This window comes from Vipera ursinii (assembly GCF_947247035.1).
Source record: "Vipera ursinii genome assembly, chromosome: 3".
Lineage (NCBI taxonomy): Eukaryota > Metazoa > Chordata > Lepidosauria > Squamata > Viperidae > Vipera > Vipera ursinii.
Genome location: NC_139516.1, coordinates 462501 through 472289, shown reverse-complemented (window position 1 = coordinate 472289; position 9789 = coordinate 462501). Strand labels below are relative to the sequence as shown.

General features: G+C 63.3%; 1 protein-coding gene across 1 annotated transcript in view; it reads left to right on the top strand.

Moving 5' to 3' along the window:
• The first annotated feature begins 3314 nt into the window (after positions 1-3314).
• Positions 3315-9789, top strand: part of MMP9 (matrix metallopeptidase 9) — a 6776-nt gene continuing 301 nt past the window's right edge. The window contains exons 1-13 of the mRNA XM_083359715.1: positions 3315-3539; positions 4010-4239; positions 4418-4566; positions 4741-4872; positions 4962-5135; positions 5718-5891; positions 6155-6328; positions 6833-6988; positions 7377-7578; positions 7714-7853; positions 8049-8199; positions 8557-8660; positions 9100-9789. The exon at positions 9100-9789 is cut by the window's right edge and continues 301 nt beyond it. Coding sequence (XP_083215841.1) covers positions 3387-3539; positions 4010-4239; positions 4418-4566; positions 4741-4872; positions 4962-5135; positions 5718-5891; positions 6155-6328; positions 6833-6988; positions 7377-7578; positions 7714-7853; positions 8049-8199; positions 8557-8660; positions 9100-9209 — 2049 coding nt within the window. The 5' untranslated portion in view covers positions 3315-3386 and the 3' untranslated portion in view covers positions 9210-9789. The remainder of the gene's footprint in view (positions 3540-4009; positions 4240-4417; positions 4567-4740; positions 4873-4961; positions 5136-5717; positions 5892-6154; positions 6329-6832; positions 6989-7376; positions 7579-7713; positions 7854-8048; positions 8200-8556; positions 8661-9099) is intronic.

Below are 9789 nucleotides of genomic sequence, written 5' to 3'. Positions count from 1 at the left end.
GAGGAGGGGGTGGCAGAGGGAGAAGGACCCCAACGGTGGCACCTTTATAAGCAGGCTGCCCCTCTGCGGCCATTTTGTGAGAGCACCCACAGCAGTGCATCCACCTGGAGACGGGAGGCCAACCGGGGTCTCCAGGCTGTTCCCAGCGTCCGCGCCTCGCAAGCCCGAGCAGGCCTGTCCTTGCCTGCCCCCAGGAAAGATGGGCGCCCACTGCTGCTGCTCTGAGGCGGGGTGGGGGAATCCCCCATGACCACTCGTGTGTCAAAGGCCCAGCCGTGACTCAGGAGCTAGTGGTGGCTTACTTCCCACGGAGCTCTTCCCTTTTTGCCCATGAGAGCCTGCGTACTCACCCAAGGCCGGGGGGGGGGGAAATGAGGCTGCATCCCTCTTGGGTCACTGGGGACTCCACCACCAATGACCCAGTGGGTGGGATTCCCACCCCCCACCCCTCTCCGAGAAGGTCTCTCTGGCCCTACCCCGGGCTATGGGCCCCTGCCGGGCAGCCAAATCCTGGGGCCTTCCCAACGGGGGCAAAGAGGCCGTTCCTGGCATTGGTGAGAAACGGTGACCGTGGCTGTTGGGCCCCAGAGGACAGTGAGCTCATCCTGTGTCTCAACAACCAACTGCCAGTGCCCCCCCCATGAAAGTCCCAGATGTTGCCCCACAGAAGAGGAACGTGAGAAGCAGGCTCCACGGGAAGAGAGATGGAAACCCTTTGCAAAGGGGCCAAATCTGGGAGCAGAAGAGAAAGATAGAAGATAGAATGGAAAACCAGGAAAGCAGATCCAAGGGCCCAGGGGGAGCCCAATGGGGTTGCCCCCCCCCCGAGGCCTAGACCAGGCAGGCCACATGTTGAGCGAATGAGGGCATCCTCTTCAGATACCGTGCGAATATTATCTAAATGTTTTAAATAAATAAGTAGGCCTCGCCCACGGGATCTCTTCTCCTTTGGGCGTGCTGTTTTTGCCATGCGGAGAAGAGCAACAAAGATGACTGGGGGCCAAAGCATATCAAGAGCGGTTGCAGGAACTGGGTGTGAGACAGTTTTGTGAAAAGAAGGACTAGGAGTGACACGGTAGCAGCTTTCCAGTATTTCAGGGGCTGCCACGAAGAGGGAGCCAAATTATTCTCCACAGCACCAGAATGCAAGATAAGAAACAATGGATGAAAGCTAATCAAGGAATCTGGAATTAAGGAGAAACTTCCTAAGAGTGAGAATAACCAACCAGCGGAACAGCTTGCCTTCCCAGTTGTGGGTGCTCCGTCACTGGATGTTTTCAAGAATAGACTGGACAGCCACTTGTCTGGAACGGTCTAGTGTCTCCTACTTGAGCAGGGGGCTGGACTAGAAGACCTCCAAGGTCCCTCCCAACTCCGCTATTCTGTTATCTCGACCATGCTGCTTGGTTAACCTAGATTTAGGGTTAATCCATACCCAACCAGAGTCACCCAGCATGCTCACCTTGAAAAGCTTGTCTGAACGACTCACCGGGGCTACCTTCACATACAACCAGCCCCAAACAAATGCAGGACACCAGACAGACCCTTCGTACAGCGACAAGGGCAAGGCCTGGTTTCTGCCCAGCCCCAAGCAACCCAGAGGAACGGGCCGGGCATCGGGTGGCATGAAAAATCCACCCACATCTCTCCCCCCCCCGCTCCATCTGGGGATTTTCCCATGAGACACCTTGGAAGGGAGCAGGGAGACAGGGAGGTCTCGCCCACTCTGTCTGGGAGCAGAGCAGGGAAACTCCAGGTGGGTCACGGGGAGGGGGGGCTCCTGTGGGACAGAGAAAATATGGGGAGGGGGGAAGGGGATGGCTTTCCTTCCCCTTCTGACTCACAGGATGATCCCAAGAGGTGCTCAGCTCCTCTGGGGCTCCGTGGGATCTGCAGAATGTGCTTCCCCAGGCAGACAATCAGATTATTTTTTTTGGGGGGGGGGTGTCATGTTGCTCTCCCTATGTGCTCTCTTTTACAAAGCATTTCTATACAGGAAAGAGCCACACGGGGGTCTTTTCACTTCCCGTGCCCCCTGAGCACGCCCAAAGTGTGTCTGGGGGGCTGTCTTTGTCCCCTTCTGGAGAGGGGGGGAGGAGCGCTGGCCTTGCAGGAGGGCTGAGCGGGGCTGCTGTCAGCAGAGATTGCGGCATGAGTGGCTCCTCCCTGGCGGCTGGACAGGCCGTGCTGTGCTCAGTGGCTCCAGCTCAGCATGATGAAACCACAGGTTGCCGGGGGGGGGGGGCCTCCTCTCCCCCTCCCCCCCACCCTGAGTGCCACATTCACAGAACACAGAAGTTTCAGCCAGCTGCTTGTGCAAGGCCAGGGGGCAGGTTTGTGAAGAGGCTAATGGCCCCCCTCCTCATCCTGTCCTGCCCTCTCTCTGGGATGATGGAGAGCCTGCCAGGCCAGGATGCAGGGCTAAACCGCCCTGAGTCCTTCGGGAGAAGGGCGGTATACAAATATAATAAAATAAATAAATAAATAAAATAAACCACAGCAGTCCCAATCCAGCCAGGATGCCCAATCACTCCCTGGTTTGTCTGTCCTGCTAAGCTTGTAAGCCGCCCTGAGTCTTCGGAGAAGGGCGGGATATAAATGGGATTAAAATAAAATAAATAAAATAAAAGAGCGCCCAGGGTCTCGGGGTCTTCCTCAGAGGCCAGCCGGCTGCCTCAGGTGCCAGGCCCTTCATCCAGGAGAGGGGCACCCACCCCCCTCACGGGCCCTGGGAGTGTCCCAGCCTCCTGGAAGACAGACTGCTCCCCCAGGGCCTGACCCTCCTGGGAGCTGGGCCAGACCAAGGGGAGGCCCTGTGCCAGGAGAATGCCCAGGCGGTGGCCCTTGGATGGAAGCCTGGCTCACAGAGGCTCGGGCAGGCAGCCCCCTGGTGCGGCTAGCAGTCCAAGGTGGCCCCCTCTCCTAGCCCGCCCCAAGCTCCATCCCATCCTGCCCCATCAGAGGCAGGGAGTGACCAGCGGAGCAGCCCCTGAAGGCGCTCTGCTGGCACCGATGCCGCTCTGCCAAGGCCTAGAGGGAGCAGGGGGGGAGCCAGAGGCGCGTGCTGACCCCTGCCTGCGGCGACGTCCGAGCCCCGTCGAGGCAGACGGCTGCCCTCTTCGAACCGGCGGCGGGTCCCGGCTGCGTTTCACATTTCCTGTTGAGACAAGTCCAGGAAGCGGCAGCGCCCCGCCGGTTCTCCCCCTCAGCTACCGGGGGAGGGACCGCGGCTGACTCAGCCTTTCCCCCCCTTCCCTCTCCCCGCGGACATAAAGGGCCCCGCCGGCACTCCGGCTGCAGACAGCGGTGCCCGGCTGAGCTGCGCGCCACTCGCAGAACCGGAGAGCAGAGAAGCAGAGACCCTGGCCCGCCTCGCCTTCCCAGCCATGGGCGCCCCCGGCCCGGCCCTCCTCCTCCTCCTCCTGGCGCTCCTGCCGCTGCCCTGCGCTCGGGCCGCCCCCCGGGGAGGGAAGGGCCCCGTGCTCATCCGCTTCCCCGGGGACGCGGTCGGCGGCATGACGGACCGGGAGCTCGCCGCCGTGAGTCTCCGAGCTGCGCGCTCCCGCGGGTCCTTCTCCCCTGGACCGGGGCGCCCCTCCTGCTCCCCCCCGCTTTCCGTACTTCGCGAGACCGAGAGCGGCGGGAGGGCGGGAGGGGCGACGCCGGTACCCCTCCGGGTCGCCCTTTGCCTCCGGTCCCCCGCGGGCGCCGTTTGCTTTAGGTGGCGGTGCGCTGCGCTCCTCCGACCCAGGTCAGGTGGCGCGAGTGCGGGGGCTGTTGTGAGAACCCAGCCCCGCCTGTGACTCCTCCCCTCCCCGGCTCTTCCTTTGGTCCCAGGGAATCCCTGTGGACCCCGGGTGATCCAGTCCCGGAATGAGGGTCAGGGTCCAGGTCAAGAGCCTGCCGCCCCCACCGTCTGACCCCCGTTCCCGCAGCCCCTTTGCACATTCCCACATCCCCGCCGGCTCCCGAGCGGCCTCCGCTAGCGCCCTCTTCTCTGTTTGCGCAGCGCTACCTGCAGCGTTACGGGTACTTGACGGCGACCAACCCCGGCGGGCAGGTGAAGCTGGAGACCCCGCTCAGGGCGATGCAGAAGCGGCTGGGCTTGCCGGAAACAGGGGAAGTGGACGCCCCCACCCTGGCGGCCATGCGGGCGCCCCGCTGCGGAGTCCCGGATGTCGGGCACTTCCAGACGTTCCAGGGCGACCTGAAGTGGGACCACACAGACCTCACCTACCGGTGAGTGAGCGGCCCTCCCCGGTGGCTTCGCGGCCCCCCTGGCAGACTGCAAAGGGGCGGCAGCCCAAGATCCCCGGGGGAGGGGCAGCAGATTGGGGAAGGCAGAGGGAGGGGGAGCGAGGAGGGGGCCGGGGCGCCTGGCACAGCGGGCAGCCTCTCAGCCTGGGCTCTCCGGCAGGGTGGTCAACTACTCCCCGGACCTGGACCGCTCCGTCATCGAAGACGCCTTTGCCAGAGCCTTCAGGGTGTGGAGCCAGGTGACGCCGCTCACCTTCACCCGCCGGCAGGACGGGGAGGTGGACATTCTCATCCAGTTTGGGACCGGAGGTGAGTCGGAGGGAGGGAGGGAGGGAGGGTGGGGCTTGGGGGACGGCTGGGATCGTGCCCCCCCCCATCTGTCTGGACGCTGGGAGCTTGGAAGAATTCCTGCTCAAATTGTAACCTCTCTTCCCCCCTCTCCCGTGCTGCCCCGCCCTCCCCTCCCCTCCCCTCCCCCCGCAGAGCACGGTGACGGCTACCCTTTTGACGGCAAGGATGGGCTTCTGGCCCACGCCTTCCCTCCCGGCAAAGACCGGTTCAGCGGGGATGCCCATTTTGACGACGACGAGTTCTGGACGCTGGGCAAGGGCATCGGTGAGTTGCCCCCTTGCTGGCCGGGTGCCTCCCTGGGTCCCGGAGCCTTCCCCCCCCCCTGACGCCTGGCTCCCCTCTTCTCTGACCAGTGGTGAAGACCTACTACGGGAACGCCAACGGGTCCTCTTGCCGCTTCCCCTTCACCTTTGGGGGCAAAAGCTACTCCTCCTGCACGACCGAAGGGCGAGAGGACGGGCTGCCCTGGTGTGCCACCACCGCCAACTTTGACCACGACAAGAAGTACGGCTTCTGCCCCAGTGAACGTGAGTAGCCAGGGCTTGGAAAGCGGGCAGGGAGAATGGAATGGAGTAGAGGTAGGGGTAGCGAGAATAGAATAGAATGGAATGGAATGGGATGGAATAGAATAGGTGCTGGAAGGGACCTCGGAGGCCTTCTAGTCCAGCCCCCTGGTCAAGCAGGAGGAAAGTGGCTGTCCAGTCTCTTCTTAATAGTCGCTAGTGACTGGATTGATCAGGATTGAAGTCCTGATTGCCCCACAGTGTGTGGGGAGACGGGGGGGGTGTCTGGAAGGGGGCATCTGGCTTTGGAAAGCTGAGATGCACAGTCCCTCCCAGGGGGAGGAGCTAAACCCCCGAGGGGGCGGGGCCAACCAGCCCCCTACAGAGAATCTAACGGGGGGGGGAGGGGAGGGCTTCTCTGAGCCCCCTGCTCCTGGTTTAGCTGTAAACCGTTGGCGCTGTCTCTGGCACGTTGGGTGGCACAAAAGTTGAATAGATGGGCCAACGCCGAGGGCAGCCGACCTGCCTCTGCAGGGAAACCCAGCGAGGGAAGTTTGGTTCTCCGGAATTAATGGTTGAATTCCTCTTTCCTGGCTGCTGCGCTAGTCCTCTTCACCTACGACGGGAACAGCAACGGGGACAAGTGTGTTTTCCCCTTTGTCTTCGAGGGCAAATCCTACCAGGGCTGCACCACCGATGGGCGCACAGACGGCTACCGCTGGTGCGCGACCACCGCCAACTTTGACCAGGACAAGAAATACGGCTTCTGCCCGAATAGAGGTGCGCTGGGATTGGGGGCATGTGGGGTTCAGGAGGGGTGGGGCTGGTGTGGGGAAGGCACTCTGCATGTGCTCAGGGACACCCTCAGTCTTGGCATTACCGGAGGGGGCTGCAGCTGCAGAGCCCACAGACCAGCCCTGACCGTTCAGCTTCGGGGTCTGCCCAAGCGACAGCCATCTTCGGTCTTCCCGCCCCTCCCACCTGGCCAGTGGGGGGACTTCTGGGGCTGGGGACCAAGAGTGAATTCTCCCCCCTCCCCCCAGACACGGCCGTGATTGGAGGGAACTCCCAGGGCGACCCCTGCTCCTTCCCCTTCAAGTTCCTGGGCCAGACGTACAGCACCTGCACCTCCGAGGGACGCAGCGACGGGAAGCTCTGGTGCGCCACCACTGGCGACTACGATGCAGACCAGAAGTGGGGCTTTTGCCCTGACCAAGGTATGGGGGTAGCCCCGCTATCTGCCCCGCTGGGAAGCCGGTGGGGAGGCCTTAGCAGTACATGCATGCATGTACCATACACACACACACAGGGTACGATAACTCAGCTGCCACCCTGAGTGCCGAGCAACGGGGTGAGCCCCCCTTCCTTGCTCCAGCTCCTGCCCTTCTAGCAGTTCCAAAGCAGACGAATGTGAGTAGACAAATAGGTACCACTTGGGTGGGAAAGGTAACAGAATTCCGTGAGCCTTTGGCGTATAGCCATGCTGGCCCCATGGCCACGGAAAATGTCTTTGGCCAAGAAATGGAGATGAGCAGCGCCCCCCCCCCCAAGTCAGAGAGGGCTGGGCAAGGACTCTCTGCTAACCCAGAGTAATGGGTGCCTTCCTCAGAAGGGGGAAGGGCAGTGAGGGGAGCTGATGGGCCACAGGGATTGAGGGCCCCCGGGCGAGGCCTCCAAAGCAGGGCCCCGGTCCAGCCCCTGTTGCCGCTTTGCACCCCCAGGTTACAGCCTCTTCCTGGTTGCGGCGCACGAGTTCGGTCACTCGCTGGGCCTGGAGCACTCCAGCATCCGGGAAGCCCTGATGTACCCCATGTACACCTACCTGGCCGACTTCCAGCTGCATTCGGACGACGTGGCCGGAATCCAGTATCTCTATGGTGAGCGGGGGGAGGCTGCTGGGGGAGGAACAGAAAGGGAAGCCCTGAAACAGGCAGCAATCTGGCCCTGCCTGGGAAGCTCCCGAAGGAATTTGGGCTCAGGGCTGGGGGGCTGTTCACACACACCCTCCTGAGTGGCCCTGGTCTGGAGGCCGTTTCCACGAGTAGTACAAGACCCAAACTCCTTTAGAATAATGTGAAAGGACTCCTAAAGCTCCTCCGGTCCACCCCTGCCCAGCAATCCCCATCAGCGGAGAGCCCCCCCCCGTCGTGTCTCCTCTCTAAAGCTGCTTCTGCACCAGGGGTGGGACTTTTCTGACCCCCTCCCGCCCCCAAATCAGTGCCTCTGATGCTTGCGCTGCTCCTCCTTCTCTCCCCCCCCCATTAGGTCGAGGATCAGGCCCTCAGCCCACGGTGCCCAGCCCCCCTTCTCAGGCCCCCACAGAAGCTGGGGACTCCTCCACCGTGGGCGACGATGGCTCTTCCGTGACGGAGACCCCCGCGGTGGACGGCCAGAGCAGCGCCTGCCGCGTGGAGCGCTTTGATGCGGTGGGCGAGATCCAGAAGCTGCTGCACTTCTTCAAGGACGGGTGAGGGGGGGGCAGGAAGGGGGCTGGGCAGAGCCGGGGGCCGGGGTCTCCCTACCCCCACGGCTGGCCTGGAAGGGCTCGGTGTTGGGCGCAGCGGGGAAATCGAGGCCAGGCTGAGCTGCCTTTCCTGCTCAGGCAATACTGGCGAAAGTCGGGCACCGGGTCCGGGCCCCTCCAGGGCCCCCTGCGGATCCAGAGCACCTGGCCGGCCCTCCCAGACGTGATTGACGCGGTTTTCCAGGACCCTCTGACAAAGAAGCTCTTCTTCTTCTCGGGTGAGGCCCCCTCCCCAGCCAAGGGATTCGTGGCCCTCCGGCCATTGGCCCACAAGGGGGCGGCCCTAGCTTGCCCATCCCCTCTGCCTCTCCCCCTGCCGAGGGACAGGAGGGGCCCCCTGGAGCCCTTGGGACCGGCTCCTCTGCCCGGGGGGAGGCCCTGCTCCACCGCCCACCCTCCCCTTCCTCTTGCAGGCCAGCGCTTCTGGGTCTACCAGGGGCCGCAGGTGGTCGGTCCTCGGAGCCTGGACAAGCTGGGCATCGGGAGAGATGTGGGCCAGATTGCGGGGAGCCTGATCCGGAGGCAAGGCAGAGTCCTGCTCTTCAGCGGAGATCAGTTCTGGAGGTACACGGGCCTGGGGGAGGGGCAGCCCCCTACTTTGGGGGGCCCAAGGCGAGGCTGAGGGGACACGGACTACTCAGCCTCCAGGGACCTCAAGCGGCAGCCAGCCAGGGGCGTCCGGCCTTCCCAGACAGACCCCCCCCTTGGGCTGAGCTCTCCCCGGCTGCTTTGCCTGGGCCCGGCCTGGCCACTTTGGGCGGGGGGGTGGGAGGCTGCATCCCCAGGCAGGCTGGAGCCCCAGGCAGGAGGACGGCAGAGTTGGGACTACCGATCTCGGCAGAGGGAGAGGTGTCCCCAGGGGCATCTAGAGGGCATCTGCAGGGATCTTGCTAACTTTTTCTCCCCCCCTCCCCCGCCCAGGCTGGATGTGAAAAAGGAGCAGGTGGACAAGGGGTTTCCCCGCTACCTGGACAGCCTCTTTCCCGGGGTCCCCATCGACGCTGACCTGGTCTTCCAGTACAAGGGTAAGGAGGGCAGGAGAGGGAACAGCCTCAGGTGGGGTCCAGACAGCCCCCCTCGTGGGTCCTCTGCAGGGGGTCTCTGCTGTGCAAGGGGGGAGCCCCAGCTAGCAGTGGCGGGTGGGCTGGGGCTGCAGGAGACAGATGACCACTGGAGGGCAGCAGTGAGCCAGAGCACCCCTATCGCTGGCTGGCCAGTTCTTCCAGAGCAGGAGGGGACACACACACACACACACACACACACACACACACACACACACGCCCACAGAGAGCTTTACAAAGGTAAGGAGGGCAGGAGGGGGAACAGCCTCAGGTGGGGTGCTGCCCCTGAGCCCCAGGCCTCTCCTCTGCCCCGAGGAGGTGTCCCCCGGGGGTCCCTGCGCCTCCCTCCCTGTGGCCACCCCACAGCGCCCGCTCGCCTTCACCAGCCGCTTCCCTCTTCCAGGCCGGTTCCACTTCTGCCGCCACCCCTTCTGCTGGCAAATGACCCCCCGCTATCAGGTGAACCGGGTGGGCTACTTCAAGCAGGACGTCCTGAAGTGCCCTGAACAATGAGACCAGCTGAGCCCCCCCGGACCCCCGCTTCGAAATGCCTCTGGCCATGGGGCCATCGCTGCGCAGCTTTGACCCCTCCCTGACTGGCCAGCTAACGGGTGCCGCCTCTCTGCTTGGAGGGCCAGATGCTGCCTGGGGCCCCGGGGCCCCCACCGCCTGCAGGAGACTTTCCAAGCACAGGGAAGGGCTGTGCTGGGGGGGGGGCAATTCTCCCCTGCCCCGGCCCTGATCCACGGAACGGAGTGGGGGGCTCGGCCACCAGCACTCCCCCCGCTAGGCCTTCCCTCCTTTGCTCGGGAAGCAGCCGAGAGAGAAGCCAGTGGAGCCCTTCAGGGAGACTTCATGGGGGGGGCTACTCTTTGCCGCTTTGGAGCTAATTACGTGTGGTTGGAAGGGAGGGGGGGCTCTCGTCTGCTCCCCACTTTGGCCCCCCTGTCCTGGAATCCAAAGCAGGCTCTGCCTTTCTAAGAGCTGCTTCACGCTGGGGGAGAATTTTGATGCCTGGCTTTGATAGAAAGAGAGCTGCAAGGGACCATGGAGGTCTTCTAGACCAACCCCCTGCTCAAATTGCCCTTGGCTG